Source organism: Trachurus japonicus, chromosome 23, assembly GCF_045865225.1.
Source record: "Trachurus japonicus isolate A0001 chromosome 23, Traja_1.0".
NCBI classification, from domain to species: Eukaryota; Metazoa; Chordata; class Actinopteri; order Carangiformes; family Carangidae; genus Trachurus; species Trachurus japonicus.
The window spans coordinates 6,298,026-6,314,641 of record NC_140929.1 but is presented as its reverse complement, the minus strand read 5'-3'; the positions used below and the strand labels follow the sequence as shown (position 1 = coordinate 6,314,641).

The 16,616-nt window shown below is 43.2% G+C and overlaps 1 protein-coding gene across 50 annotated transcripts in view; it reads right to left on the bottom strand.

Moving 5' to 3' along the window:
* Window positions 1-16,616, bottom strand: part of celf2 (cugbp, Elav-like family member 2) — a 229,144-nt gene that overhangs the window by 8,143 nt on the left and 204,385 nt on the right. For 8 of the 50 annotated variants that reach the window (XR_015035081.1, XR_015035089.1, XR_015035092.1 and 5 more), the window contains 3 exons: window positions 7,933-8,061; window positions 4,372-4,551; window positions 1,948-2,091 (listed from right to left, as the gene is read on the bottom strand). Coding sequence is in view for 20 of the 50 variants with exons in the window: in XM_085769357.1 (XP_085625483.1) it covers window positions 1,948-2,091; window positions 4,372-4,551; window positions 7,933-8,061 (453 nt within the window). In the remaining 30 variants the exon portion in view is untranslated. Of the gene's footprint in view, window positions 1-1,947; window positions 2,092-4,371; window positions 4,570-7,932; window positions 8,062-12,419; window positions 12,555-16,616 lie in introns of all 50 variants that reach the window. The other 42 variants (XR_015035082.1, XR_015035090.1, XR_015035094.1 and 39 more) reach the window with 13 other exon arrangements.

Genomic DNA, 16,616 nt, shown 5'->3' with positions numbered 1-16,616 from the left:
TTAAAATGTTGGCTTTAAATGTTTCATTGAGTCAAAGTATTTCCTTTATAGACCAGGTAGATAAAACGTAAGGAAAGTAAAAAGGTCAAACAATAGGAGTGTAAAGTAGCTAACAAGTTTGCAAGATTAGGCTGTCTTTTCTCCTTACTTTTACAGTTGCAGCCTAATAAAATAATTGATTTGCATGATTAAACTAGGTTCAACTCAATAAGAAGTTATATAGGCTAATATCCTGTTTCACTTGTTGAGAGTGAGGTAAGCTATTTAAATGTAGCTAATGTGTTAGCTAAAATAGCTAGCAAGCAAATCCTAACTAACGGCAGATAGATTACAGAGACAACAGTGCTATTATTTCAGTTAGCCTCTCTTCCAGTTAAGATATCTCCCCAAATCCCCAGTTTCCTGCCAGTTAAAGGTTGTAATGTATCTTCTCTTTGTTGTGTAATGTAATCGTGCACTGCAGCAGATTTCCCTCCAATTCTGACTCCCAATACTAAACACAGGCGCAGACCAAATAAGCTCCTACTTGATGGATCTTGTTTATTTACAGCAACTATGGTGCTTCAAAATTAAGGCGTAATAATAAACCGATGTTAAAATGCTAACACGAGACACCCTCACCGTGTTGTCTGCGTCTTGAGATCTGATTTATCTGGATTACATTTACATCTACATTAAAATACACCTCTGGTACACAATAAGAGAAGATTAAACTTTAATGACTCCCCCGAGGAAACTGGGTTGTTGCATCAACAAAACAATGAAAGAATAAAGCTAAGTAAAATAGAATAATAGTAAAACAAATAGAGGAGGCAGGGTGACAGTGGTTCCAATGTGAAGCACAGTAAGTCTGCAAAACAAGTGCACTAAAATCCTGAGACTAAAAGCACAGTGTCTGCTCCAAATATACCACACTAACAATTTAACCAACAACTTGACCGGGGCCACTGGGGGTCAGGATGTCAGAATAAAGTGCTTTGGAGCAGACAGCGAGGTTATACTGTGTTTATTTTTCTGCTGTCTCTCCCGCAAAGCCATTTCCGTGCACACTTCGCTTCCTCCTGTAATATTTGCAACCTCTAAAACTGACAGTAAACTCCTCGTCTCGCTTGTCTCACATCCATCCTCACAATCTGACAACTATCAGACAAATTTGTCTGGCTCCTTCTTGGATGTACGCTTGATTTATTTTTGTTTCCCTTATGAAATATTGAGATGCTTTATATTTTTTAGGTTTTTGGTACGTTTGAGGCTTTCTTGTGTGTTTTAATTACACCTCATTCAAACAGCGTCTTAATATTCGTTATATGTTCCTGTCCGAGTTCAGGAGCTGGATCCCTCAAAGTCATGATGCACCAACAAATAAAGCCGGTTGTAATCTGGAACGTATCTTCTCAGTATCGCTCACTGTTTCCTGGTGTGTTCAGGTGATCGATGCCAACTCGTTAAGTCTGGAAACATCCCTCAGCCCTTCTAATTACCAGGTATCCAGATCGGGGGTCCTGTAATTTTACAAATTTTGTGCTGTGCACTGATTAAAATACCATCCTGGTTACTCTAGAAATTAATTGGAGTTAAATAATTGTAAAGGTACCAGATGAATGCCGTATCCATTGTACCTATAATTAGAACCACATTACAAACCTTGTCCAGGAACCTTTTTGAGGAATTAACGGAACATATGAGTTCCTTTCTGGGGATTTATTAGGAAACTATGGGACATGACATCCACATAAGCCGAACGACCTAATTCGGTTGAATATTTTTGCCTGAAAAGTTGACAAGGAGCACCTGAATGCACCATATTTTTGATAAGATAATCTTTCGTCCAGTTTGTGATCTTTACCAACGGCCTAAATCCTGTATTATTTTGCAGCGTCTTCATGAATCCAGTCCCTGAACTCGAACACAACCAATGAAAATAAAATAAAGGACGAGAGCTCGTACCGAAGCACTTGCTAAGGTTTGTCTGTTTGTCGATGAAGACTTTGGCAGAGACCACGTTTCCGAAAGGCATGAACATCTGCAGTATGTCCTGGTCTCCAAACTCCTGGGGCAGGTGGTAGATGAACAGGTTGGCACCTTCGGGACCTGGTGGAGTAGGGGGGAACGAGATGCAGAGCGGGTATAAGGTCAGAGAAAGGTTTTTTCATTCAAGCAAACTGCAAGAGAGGGAGCGTTGTGCATTGTGGCGACGGGCTCAGCTCTGCTGTCGTCATAGGAACGGAGCTGAAGCACACCGCTTAGCACAATATTGCATGACCTTGAGTTTGTTATTGCCTTTAAACAACATTCTGCAATTGTACTGAACATTAAACAAAGATGAAAGCTTTTGGTTTTCACATAATAATTATATTTCTGCTCTCGACGAATACGACGAGCTCCCTGTTCTCTTGCTATTGCGTGATTCATTCATTCTTTCAGCGGAGTGTCATAGGTCGACCCCCACCCTCCTCCAAACACACATCCTAATCATCCTAATAGGTCAGACCTCTCAGAGTCATTAAATATGCCCTCTGTAGCTAAATGAAGCCGGGAGGGAGGCGAATATTTGTCACATCTTTGTCTCGCTGGAGGGTTTTGAACTTCTCGATGGACTGTCAAAGAAAAGAAAAGCATCTTTACAAATTTATCTTTGTTGGAAGCAGAGAGATGAGAAGCACACAAACAAACAGTGTGAGGCTCTGTTTGTTTTACGAGACATTTCATCATCTGGTTTGTATTCAGCGCTGTCGTCTAAAGCTTTTGTGTAGATTTCACTTCAGCCGCCAGGATCTGTGTGAAGGTGGCAACAGCACTGATTCGCACTCTGAAGAATTTCACGTTTCATCCTCCACAATATAATGAAATTACATGTACGATTATCACCAAGAATACTGATGATATTCATAGAGAGAGGTCTGATCAAACACTTAAGTGTCAGAAGCATTCACATTTCATTTTTAACCAAGGAGATGGTCGAATAAAAACCCTTAAAATGAAATAGTATTTAATAATTGTTCATTTCTCTGTTTCTATACTGAATTTTCAGATGATTTTTATTTATATCTGATATATGGGCATTAAGATTTGAAGAAATAAGCCTTTGAAGAAATAAATAAATGTATGCTGTGTTTTAAAATGAGGTTACACTGCCAAAGAAACATGACAGTGTGTGTTTGTGACATTTTAACTGTATATTACACCACTATGGACTATTCATTACCATAATCATAATAATCATAGTTTTTAGCTGCATTTAAAGCTTCATATTCTACACTTGTCATGTGTTTTCTTTTGATTATCTCAGTGTAGTTTTCCATCTCTAGCAACAACAGGTCAGTGTCAGCCAATCAGAAGAGAGGAGGCTCTGAGCCTCTCTTCTGATTGGCTGACTATTTTCTGAGTAATCCAATAAAAACAGAGCAGATTTCAGAATAAAACACTCAGAGAAACCAAATCCTACAAGTGTTGGATGGATGTTTAGGTCCAGGTGGTGAGGGGGCGGGGCATTTGATGACTGTTTTGTTGTGACATCACAAAGTGACAGGAAGTCCTGACGGCTGGTTTTAAGGCTCAGTTTCTGAATACAGGCTGTGTGCATTTCTCTGTGGACTGAGGCTTTGATACTTTCACAGTATTAATATAGAACCTAGAGCTACTTTATAATCACACTACACACGGACATCTACCTTTATACTGTATGGAGCTTTTAAGCCTCTAGAAACCCAAATTCACAAAAGCCTTCTAACTATGTAATTTCGTGTCTTATGTACGTAAAAATAATTAGAAATGAGTTTCCATCCAAATTCGAAGTATTTTTCTTTTAGGTTTTGTACATTTTTGAGATTTCTGAGATTTATTATGCAATAAATTCCAAACCAATCATAAATCATCCACGTCAGTCGTCTCATCCTGCCCCCGAGTGGCAGCGCAACAAAACATTTCTGCTCCCACTTATCAAAGCGCTTATTCTGCCTCTTTGAGTCTGAGCAAACTCTTTGGGTGGGGGTGTACCATTAGCGATTTAGCGCGTTAAGCATTCTATCTATCTATCTATCTATCTATCTATCTATCTATCTATCTATCTATCTATCTATCTATCTATCTATCTATCTATCTATCTATCTATCTATCTATCTATCTATCTATCTATCTATCTATCTATCTATCTATCTATCCATGCCGTCAACAGCAAAATGAGCTGTTTTTAAAGCAGGATTTCTAATACTTATGACTAGTTATTTTCACTCAGACCTTTGTGGATGCTTAATGAGACACTGGACTTTGATATAATATAAACATTTGTACTATTTAAAGCCATGTTTCCAAAGGCTTTAATACAAACACCTGGAGCTTTGAACCTCTTGATGGAAACCCCGTGTTACTGACCCTCTTTCTGGCTGCCGGCAGCCCCTTGCTGCTGCAGCAGGGACTGGCTGTAGAGGGTGGGCAGCGCTGCGGCGGCGTACTGCTGGATCCCTGAGTAAGCCTGCGTCAGCGCGTCCATGGTGCCCGCCGTCCCGTTGGTAAGCCCTGCGCCGCCCAGGCCTCCGTTAAGAGCCGCCATACCTGAGAGCATTTGAGCAACTTTACATAAAACCCAACAATAAAGAAAGAAGAGTGCACTTACTCATTAGCGCTCCCATTGAAGGTTGTGTTTTTAATACTACACATACACACACTAACACACACATTAACGCATACAGTACACGACTGTTACTAGACGCCACGCACACAAACAAACACACACGCACAGAGACTGTACTGTAAATTACACACGAAAACACACCAACATCAATACTTGTGTCGACACAACAACATCTGACACAACAAGAGCACAGGACACACAAACACAAACACACACACACACACACACACAGTCTAAGTATCAACACAATAAAGTACAATATGAGTGTATGGCTGATGACAGCCAGAGCCGCACACAGGCGAACTGGAGATAAAAAAAAGCACAAAGCGACTCATGCACACAATACATAAAGACACAATGTCGACAAAACAACCGTACGGGATGAAAAACACCAGAATAATGGCGTGAAAACACACTTTAGAGGCGACTAGCGGGAGCGTGGAGGGGGAGGGGGCACGGCGAGTAATTCACAGCCTCCTAAAGAAACACATTTCCCCCCGACGGCCCCTGTTTGCTTATCTGAACAGTTCTGATGGAACTTTTTGTGCTTTTTATTTCAAAAGCCGTCGGCCACTTTGACTCCATTAGTGACAGCGCTGCTCACCGCCGCCGCCGGGACCGGAGGGTTTATCTGCTTCTTTTATTTTTTACATTTTTTACATTGTGATGTGTGATACCTACAAAAACGGCGGCCTGCTGCACCGAACACTTTTTGTTTTAGGGATAACAGACGGGCATTATGGGTGGTGAGTGAGTGAGGAGTCTGGGTTTCAGGGGAAATATGTGTATTATTTTGAAAAATCTTTTTATTCTAGTGTTTTTTTTTTTTTAGAGTAATAGTAGCCTAGTATTCAGGCTGGTTTCACATCTGCACTGTACTTCAATGCTTTTTATATTTCTGTTCTGTTTTCCTCACTTTGTTTTTCTGATTTCGCCTCCACGTCTTCTATAATCTCTGAACTGCCCTGTATATTAAACCTGTTTTTACAAATAAGGCTGCCTCGCTGAATCAATACCGGATGATTTGCACACTGATAATCAGGCAGGAGGACGGCCGCCATGACATGTGGATTTAGAATAAAATGACAAATAATAATAAAAAAAAGACAAACTGACAGATTTATCTGTTAAGTAGATATTGAAATTCCAAATAAGCCGCTCAGGTATCGATACGAGAAACCAGACGACTGTCCGTCTGTGTGATATACTCCTTTTTTTCCCCTTTTTTTTAGAGAAGTATCACAGTGGGGGAATTATCTTCACTACTGCACAATGTAGAGCGGGGGAAGTCAAAGATCAACGGCGAAGGTCTGATAATCGGCGCCTTTCCAGCCCTGTGACGTCTCATTTTAGGGGGTGAAGACAGGAGCATGGAGCGAGGGAGGGAGGAAGAGGAGGGAGGAGAGGGCGAGTTTAAAAAGTGAAGCAACGCAGCAGTAACACTCATTAGTTGCTTGTAACAGCTTAATATCACCACGGAGGGCAACTTGTCTGAGGGGGTCTGACATTGGCTCGGTGTCCTGTCGCCTCACCGTCAGACACAGTGAAATAAATTATCACCGCCGAGCGCTGGATTATAGGTCACTCATTTATTCAGGAATAATTGCACTGGTGACCTTTGCAATTCAATTAAGGCCTAGATGTGTTTAAATGAGGCCGGTTGGTGGTGGTGGTGGTGGTGGTGGTTTTTCAGTGGGTGGGGGCGCAGGGAGAGGAAGGGAAGGGTTAGTGGGTAGAAAATGGGATGCAAAACGAAAGCGACCCTGTTCGAACATGCGTGTGTGTTCGAGTGTGTGTTCATGTGTGTGTGTGCGTGTGTCCTATGTTTCTGTACCTGTGTGCGCTCTAGTGGACGGCGTATATGATTTACACAGCGGATACAGCTTCTCCAGCCAAGGAGCGCTAAAGGTCAGAGGAGAATAATGTGGTGGTGGAGGCCGGTGGTACAGGATCTCTGCTGTCATAACAGCGCTGATTAAGATCCCAGCCCCGTCTCCCCCGGAGGTCAGAGGCAGGACACACACAGCACACACACACCGCTCCAACGTGGAGTCGATACGATCTGCACGAGGACGTAGCTGCACATGTGTGTCCGTCGAGTTTAAGGAAGTTTTAAGACCTCTCTGAAAACTTTTTGCCAAGTAAATAGTCAAATGTTTTGGTATTTTTTATATTTTCTTTGCTTGAAATTGTGGCATTTATTTTCTTCGTACCATAAATTGCCAAATTTTGCCATTTTGGTGCATCAAATTGGAACCGTGGCACAGGTCCAAGCCATTTTTGGAGGGATTATTACATGTATTCCTGGTGTGAACTCCAATAATCTGTATTTTATTAAATCAAAATAGTCATAGCTTGTATATTTGGTATGCCATTTCTCATATTTGTAATTTTTGATAGGTAAAAATGGCACATTTTATGTTTCTGACATGAAATTGAAGTTTTGTGGTTTTTGTGCACAAACTTTGATGACTTGTGGACAGGACTTGGGTTTAAATGGGATAAAATTGTAGAATCTTCTACTTTTCTTTTTGGCTGGAAAATGCTCAAATTTCTGTCACTTTATGGAGAAAATTGGGGGAAGAAAACGATCAAATTCTGTGTGAAATAGGACAAAAAACGGTACTGTAGGTGTCGACAAAACCTTTCCGCCTCTGGGGTTCAAACCCCGTGAAGAAGAAGTGACAGGAAACACAAACAAACAAACAAAAAAACACAACACAAATGTGAGACAAAACTACGACACGGTCCCACACAGACACAGACGGGTGTCGCTAGGTGACAGCAGCAACACGCCGACTCCGCCGGGAACAACACCAGCTCTCCTACAGCAAGCACAACCCCGCACACAACCAGGAAGCGGATGGAGAGGATGGAGGGAATGGATGAATGAATGGATGGATGGATGGATGAAATACCTGTGCTTGGATGAATGGGTGAGGCAGCCATCTTTGAGAGAATGAGGACAATTTATTTACCGGTCAGAGACACAGAGAGACGGCAGGAGGAGGCTCTCCCAATCCCAATCAAAAATGGAGTTAAGTATAAAACAAGGTGAATTATTCATCTAAATTTGAATTTGTTTTCATTCATAAAAAAACCTTTAAAATCATCCACATCAATCACACTGTGGCGACTGTTGTGTTGTGTTGTGTTGTGAGGCTGCGTCTCTCTGCGTCCCTTCACTCATCATGGTCCTGATGCTGTGAATGGATGGATGGATAAGGATGTATGGTTGGAAGTGGAGGTGTAGGGGTGGGGGGTGGGGGGGTGGAGTGGCTGATGGTAGGGTGAATACTCACTGTTGACGCTACCTGCTAGTGCATTAATGTTGTTCAGGCCCACGGTGGCGCCTGCCAGGCCTTGCAGGGTGCCCAGAGAGGTCAGAGAGTTCATGGCGCCGGCGTTGGAGCTGGCTGTGGTGCCCGCTACTGGGGGGGAAGACAGGAGGAGGAGGGGGGAGGGAGGGATGGAGGGAGGGAGGAAGGGAGGTAAAGGAGACAAAGAAGCAGACGTGTTATACAAGCTTTTAACACGGCGCCTCGAGTTGAGGTGAAGGTTTTTCCTTTTAAAACACAAATTGAAGTCTCATTCAAAATCAGCAGATTGTCAGATTTAGTGAAATATTTATGTTACGGCTGCAACAAGTGAAACCACTGCTGAGAAGACTTGACGTGTTCAGGAGGAGTTGTGGATATGAAAAAAAAAAGTCTTTTGTAAAGGAAACCGGTGTTAAGTTGATCAGCGTCCATATTATGTTAGAAAAGACGACTATGGGATGTGGGATCCAGGTTGAAAAGCTCGAGCCGTGACACCGTGTGACCGTGGGCTCAGGTGTCGACACCGACTGATGCAACGGTAATTAACCTGCAGAGATGAATTTAAACGGCTGTGAGTCTGCAGGTGCAAATATAGAAAGACTAAAAGAACTTACTCACTTTATCACTCTAACTTCCTGTTATTGAAAAAAATAAAAAATAAAAATAACACAACTGTGACCTCGTCTCAGTGAACATTTTGCAGAACTTGTCTGGTCAGATTTCTTTCTTCAGACTCGAGCAGCCAACTGAACTGAACTCTTATTCTTGCAGAGCTTTGTGTCTGGGTAAAGACGTTTATTATGATTAAATGTGAATGGAGAAAAACTTTTGACACGAATCCCTTCGAATTAAACATTAAAGGGATAGTTCAACATTTTGGCAAATTGGGCCATTGCCATAATCCCTATCGTCAGTAGGTTCGTTACCTTTTATTGTCAGTGCAAGCTGTATTTAGAATGGCAGAGCAGAGCCGCGAGCTGCTCAGAGCTACGCTACGGAGGCTCATGGGATTTCTTGGTTTCCCTCATCGAACTCATCAAATACACAATCCAACAACTCCAAAACGCTCTGGTGGACAAGTTGTGACCTGCACATTCACCACGCTATGAGATAATAACAGAACGTTACCAGACAGAGTTGTTTTAGAGGTAAATTCATGCAAAACTGCCACCCGCGTTCGTGTCTGGGGCAGTTTTTCAGCAAGCAGTCTCTGTATTTACCTCGAAAACAACTCCGTCTTGTTCTGTTATTATCTCATAGCGTGGTGAATGTGCAGGTCACAACTTGTCCACCAGAGCGTTTTGGATGAGGAAAACCAAGAAATCCCATTAGCCTCCGTAGCATAGCTCTGAGCAGCTCGCGCCTCTGCTCCGCCGTTCTAAAAATAGCTTGCACCGACAAATAAAGGTAACGCACCTACTGCTATGACTATAGGGATTATGGCAATGGGCCAATTTGCTAAAATGTTGAACTATCCCTTTAAATCTTCTCCACAGTGGTTTCATTCTTTCGGTGGATCTGATTGGATGGCCTGAGCAGCAGCTTGAATTAACCTGGACAAGCTGCAGCACCTTGAACTCTGCATGTAAATATCACATGGAGATGAAAACACGTCTTCTGATCAGATATTCATATAAAGCAGGACTGAGTGCTGCACTGAAGGTGATGCTGTAATGGCATTAAAAACAAACAAACAATAAAAAAAACAAAAACAAATAAATAACACAAGCACCATCCAAAAAAAAGCAAACACACACAGTGTATGTACAAAAAAAAAGGCGAGAGCACAGTCAAACTTCTTTTCTCATTCACTGTTTATTTAAATGACTTTCTCCTCGAGCACAGTGTTGGGTTTCAACCACAGTTGTCACAGACACTTAAACACAACACGAACACAGACTCTCACACATACACAGACACACACATACACCTTGAAAACACACACAACAGTGTGAAATGTGTGCCAGAACTACTACAGTATGTGAGTGGTGGGTGGGTGGGTGAGATGGCAGGAAGTATGGTGCACAAAGCTCCTCGCAACCTTGTTCTATTTGAAGATAAAATAAATAAAGAAATAGATAATAAAGAAATAAAATCATCTATTCGTTTACCCCCTTGATCTCGTCAAAGCGATGCCAACAAAGCAGGATTACCAGTGAATATATTAAGAAATGGTGCGATAGAGGGAGCATTATGTCGAGAAAGAGAAAGAAAGAAGGACAGAAAAAAAAGAAAGAGAGAGAGAGAGAGACGCTGGCCTGTCTCCATGCAGAGCTGTCTATATTTATCAAAACCGGAGAGACGTTTTTCAGTCTCATTGACACATGCAGTGCAGAGCGCCACTCATTCACACTGAGCAGCTCAACCTGAGCGTGTTGCCATTCAAGGTGTGACTGATATTCAGAGAGAGGAAGGAGAAGAGGGGGCATTCATGCCAGCCTGGGATGGAAGTGGTGTAAGCGTTAATGTGGAGGAGCAAGAAGAAGAAGAAGAGGAGGAGGAGAAGGAGAGGGTTGGGTGTTGGTGGGGGAGGAAGAGGGTGAGGGAGAGGAGGAGAGGAGGGGGGGGGACTCTTCATATTCATGCTCTGTTGGGAGTGCGCTCCAACAGAGACGGCAAAAAAAAAAAAAAAAAAAAAAAAACCAGGGCTGCTGAAGCGAGGCCGAGCCGACATGAAAGGGGAGAATGATGGAGCAGAAACAGGGAGCTTGTCAAAAGGAGGGCAGCAGCGAAAGACGAGGGCAACGAGAAGGAACACAAGGAGAAGAGGAGGAGAGGGGGAGGAGGAGAAGAGGAGGAGGAGGTGGTGAAGGAGAAAAAGGGAAGGAGAGAATCTGAAGGTGCCGATATTTAACCTGAATCCAGTTGAGACCTGGTAGTTTTTAAACCTCCCACACACAAAAGCCATGAACACAGACACAGACACACTAAAACACACACACATACACACATACACACACGGTACATGCACACACACACACATACACATACAAGTGCGTGTATCGGGTGATGGCGTGGTGGCGTGGCGGCCGGGCCACGTGGTGATGCGGACGTGATGTGATGCGTTCAAAGACAGGGCGGCGGCGCAGCGACACAACACAGCATGGTCTGGGTTTCTGTGTGAAGATGATGGAGCACACACACACACCGTGGTGGTGGTGGTGGGGGGGGGTCGACAACAATGAAGATGGCGGTCATGTGTCGGCAACGATGATGGTTGATGGTTGGCGGTGGTGGTGGAGTCGGTGTAGCTACCAAATGTGTCCGGGTTGCCAGATTTGTCCGGAGGCCGCGATTTGTGATGTGACGTGGCACATCGTGATTGGTCGTGGTGGCGTATTAATGCGTTACGTTTACGTGGATGGATGCTACAGCGGATGTTAGCGAAGTTTAGTCACTTCGCCCCATCGTGAATATTGGACTCATTTGTCACAAGATATATCTCTTCTAGGGATGTCACGATTATACATTTTCTTGGTACGATGATTGTCAAAGAAATAATCACAGTACTACGATTATCATGATTATTATGCATTAATTAATTTCACAATACTATGTAAAATGCTCAAATATAGTTAAAATATAATTACATTACTAATTGTAACACAAAACATTTACAGTAGCTATTAATATAGGACCAATTAATGTTTGAAATATTCAGGTCATAAATTGTCATCTATACCAAATGTTTACGTTTATTTTAATCTTTTATGTTTGGTTTTGTTTTGCTTTTGTATAACAAATGACAAGCTAACATCTAAATTCCTACACCAATTCAACGTTACGTTAGTTAAATGAACCAGTATCTGTGCATTTACCTTTATTTTGGTGCACATCTGCCGATATGGTTCCAACAATCTTTTTTGGAAAGTAACGGTATTCAGGAATCTTTATGATTAATTAATTGTGGCGTTTAATACCACAAATAATTGTGGAAACAAGTAATCGTGACATCCCCAATCTCTTCTTAACAGTTTGACACGAAAATGGCAATTTTCAGACGGACAATTCAGGAGAAAATGAACTTCTCTCGCGATATTTGGCACAGATCTCCTAGGCAACGTCAAACAGACGTCTGCGAACGCCCGCGCTAATTACAGTATGTTAATCATTTTCGTCACTGTTAGCTGTGTAAATGTTTAATGTTATCATAAGAAAATATAAATCGCTAACTTTCGTCTAACTACAACTTTAATAAATCCTCACGACCAATCACGATGTGCTACGACGTCATCAGAAATCGCGGCCCTCGGACAAATCTGGCAGCCCGGACACATTTGGTACCGACACTGGGATCACGTGGGGTGAGGTGGGGGAGGAGGGGTAGGTGGAGGGGCGACAACACTTGGTAATGGCAACGGTGGAGAGCGGAGAGAAAAAAAAAACGTAGGCAGGCGTTGGTGGTGGCGTCGGACCCCTCTACCCCCCACCCCCCTCCCCTCCCCCGACCTGAGAGGCTGCGGCGTTACCTGGGCTGGTCAACGCTCCCAGGGAGGCGGCGTTGGAGGACAGGGGGTTTGCGGTGGACGGGCTGGCTGAGTTTTGGGCCGCCGCCGCCGCCGCCGCTAAAGTGGCCAGGTTCTGCAACTGCAGAGCACTCATACCTGGAGAGAGGAGCCAGAGAGGGTGGTGTCAAACCTGGGGAGCGAGGCTGAGGCTGAGGAGGACGAGGAGGAGGAGATGATGGCAGTCTAGCCCGGTCTGGCCCGGCTCAGCTCGGCTCGGCCCGGGACAGTGAACCACAGGACAGCGCTGAACATGACAGAGCTGCTTGGTGTCCGAGAGATGAGTAAAGTCTCCTGCTCTGGCTTCAGACAGTGTGTGTGTGTTTGTGTGTTTGTGTGTTTGTGTGTATGTGTTTTTGTGTGTGTGTGAACAACTGATTTCACAAACAAGCCCCAGATGTGTGTGAATCAGGAGAAGCAGCTGTTGTGTTGTTTTAGGGTTTTGGTGCTTTTTTTTCTTCCTTTCTCAGAGGCAGAAAATAATCGGAGTGATTTAGTTCAACTCGACTGATCCAGTCGTGATTATCTCAGGTTATTTATCACTCTGATGATGTGAATACGCTGCAGGTACGGTGGCCCGGAGAGCTCAACACTCTACAACTTGTGCATTTAGTTGTTTTTGTGAATATTGAGCTCTCTGGGCCACCGTATGCAGGCTACTGTAGCTTCACCTGATGCAGCGTCGTCACTTCAACTATTGTTTCCCTAACGCTCTGAATCAAACAGAAACAAAAAAATCTGATACCTTAAAGGGATAGTTCAACATTTTGGCAAATTCTTCTATCACCATAATCCCTGTAGTCACAGCAGTAGGTTTGTTACCTTTAATTATCGGTGCATTTTGTTTTGAGATCGGCGGGGCAGAGACGTGAGCTGCTCAGTGAACACAATGGAGGTGAACGGTACAGGTCCCCTGTCCCTCATCAAATTTAATCCAACAACTCCAAAACGCTCTGGTGGACAAGTTGTGACCTGTACCGTTCACCTCCATTGTGTTCGCTGAGCAGCTCACGTCTCTGCCCCGCTGATCTCAAAACAACATGCCCCGATAATTAAGGGTAATGGGCTACTGCTATGACTGTAGGGATTTAGGCGAATTTGCCAAAATGTTGAACTATCCCTTTAAAACTTTGGTTTTTAAGGTAAATCACTGCCTTTATAATGATTATCATCATTATTATTTAAAAAATCAACATTAAAATGAACTAATAAAGTTTTTCCAGCCATGTTTCATTGGCTACACAGCTGCAGGGTTGTGTGCAAGTTCGAGCCCAGGAGCTTCAATGCGAACTGCTGCACCACTGTGCCACCGTACGTGATTTACAATAAAACTATATAATGATATAAATATTTCATGTTTGTAGCTGCTTTAAAGGCTTAGTCTGTGAATTTAAAGAGGCTACTTTAAAAACATCCATGCAATACGACTGTTTTTTTTGCAAATCTGTCAATAAATCTATCGATCACGATCCAATATCAGCACCTGAACTGTACTGTAGTCTACTGTAGTGTAGTGTAGTATAGTGCACCTGCAGGCTGAACCTCCTCTCTGTTAATCAGCTCTGTGACATTAACATATGCGCCTGTGCTTAAGCATAATTAACGACCATGTGCCAACACCTGAATGATGGCGGAGCAGAGGCTGTAAAACTCCTTCTGTGAATACAACTGCACCTTACCTCATGAATGTGAATGTGTGTGTGTAAGTGTGTGTGTGTGTAACTGTGTGTGTGTGTGAGGCCTGAAAGTCAGTCACCAGAGCAGAGCTGGGTCTTACCACAGAAGAGGAAGAAGAATTTGCGTCGTTGTGACTCATGAGTTGTTGTTGTTGTTAGAGTTACAAGTTAAAAGAGGGAGGACACTGTCAATGTGAGGTGTATGTGTCGTATATACAGTCTGGATGTATATACAGTACCATGGGAATACACACGCACACACACACACACACACTAACAAAAACACACCCACACGCACACATACATAAATAGACACACACACACTTACATACACACACACGAACAAGACGCCATGGAAGAGGAGGAAGAGGAGGAGGAGATCCGTCCTGTTGGTGAATGGGGGTTCGAGGTTCGCACTGTAAACATCCCATACAAAGATATCACCCGTCACCCGGACGACCAAACCCCCACAACACACAGCCAATGACAACAGACGGCTGACGGACGGACGGACGGACTCATCGCCGAGATACACACTCCTGTCCTGCCCACAGGTGAATTCATAAAATAATAAAATAAAACAATAAAAAGAAGAGAGAGAAAGAAAAAGTCGAGCTCCTAAATGAGCTGCTGCAGCAGGAAGTGTGTGTGTGTGTGTGTGTGTGTGTGTGTGTGTGTGTGGTATAATGAGCATGTACATTCAAGTGTGACTTTTATTTTTTTTGTTTTTTTACTCATCCGTGCTGACTTACGAGAGCAGCGAAGCCAAAACCAATCTTGTTTTCAAAGCCATTTTCTCCAATTTTCTGTGAACGCATCAAAAAGCTAAAATGGATTTCTATCTATCTGTGCGTAAGGTGGGAATCAAACAGGCACCGCCGCCGCCGCACGCTCGAATCCCACGCTAATTCATCCGCTCTCGTCTTCATCATCATGTCAGGAGTTTTTTTAAACAATGACATCACCGCTGTGTTTATGATGTAAACACATAAGTTGTTGTTGTAGATTTGTGTTGCATTCACTGTCTTTTCCCTTTCCACCTCTCTTTTTCTCAGTCCTGCCTCCTCCTCCTCTTTTCATTCATCTTGCTTTCTTTTTCTCCGTTTACTACTCTTCTTCTTATCTCACAATCTTTCTCTTCTTCTGTTCCTACCATCTTTCCCTCTTTTATTTTTCGTTCTCATCACTTTCACTCATGGAAAACGGAAACATGAAAGTCCTTTTTATGTTTCCCTTTTCCCTTTCATTTCCTCCTCTCCTCTCTCCCTCCTCTCTTTCTTATCTTTTCCATTGCTTCCATGTTTTTTCCATTTCTCACTCCTTTCTCCATCTCCACTTTTCCATCCTCTTTTCCTTCTCTCTTTTCTTTTCTTTCCCGACACTTTCAGCTCCTACACCTCTCCTCCTTCCTTCTCTTGTCCCTTCCTTCCTTTCATTCACTTGTATCCTTTCATGTCTTTGCCTTCCCATTTTCCCCTCCTCTCTCCCTCCTCTCTTTCTTATCTTTTCCATTGCTTCCATGTTTTTTTCCATTTCTCACTCCTTTCTCCTTCTCACTTTCCATCCTCTTTTCCTTCTCTCTTTTCTTTTCTTTCCCGACACTTTCAGCTCCTACACCTCTCCTCCTTCCTTCTCTTGTTCCTTCCTTCCTTCCTCCCTCCCTTCCTTTCATTCACTCATATCCTTTCATGTCTTTGCCTTCCCATTTTCTCTCCTCTCTTTCTTATCTTTTCCATTGCTTCCATGTTTTTTTTCCATTTCTCACTTCTTTCTCCTTCTCACTTTCCATCTCCACTTTTCCATCCTCTTTTCCTTCTCTCTTACACTCTCTTTCAGCTTTTACACCTCTCCTCCTTCCTTCTCTTGTTCCTCCCTTCCTTCTCCTTTCATTCACTCGTATCCTTTCATGTCTTTGACTTCCCATTTTCTCTCCTCTCTCCATCCTCTGCTCTATCTTTACTTCACCTCCCTTTCTACGGCAGCTTTCTACTCTCCTCTGTTTTCCCACTCGTTCTCCTTTTCTTCTGCTCAGGCTGAATGACAAAGACGACTCTGTAGCAGCAGCTCTCTCTCTCTCTCTCTCTCTCTCTCTCTCTCTCTCCCTCTCTTTCAGCGCAACCTCTTTTTTTTTCTTCCCCCCTTTTTCCTCAAAGCAGCTCTACACCAATTCTTCCCTGCATTTGTCAAAGGCTATCTCCCTCATTGAACATACATTTTCAAGACAGTTATAAGGAGAAAAGGAGCAGGCAGGAGATAAAAATAACTGGGTTAGAGGGGAATAAAGTAGAGATGAAGCTGCACAGAGAGAGAGAGGGAGAGAGGAGGCGAAGAAAGAGAGACAGTGTGCGACAAATACAATCTACTCCCCACATCAGAGTCGGAGTATCCGGGCTGTGCAGATGGTACGTGAGTGTGTGAGTATGCATGTGTGTATGTGTGTGTAATGGTGTGTGTGTGTGTGCAGCCTGTATGGCAGAGCCGGGGC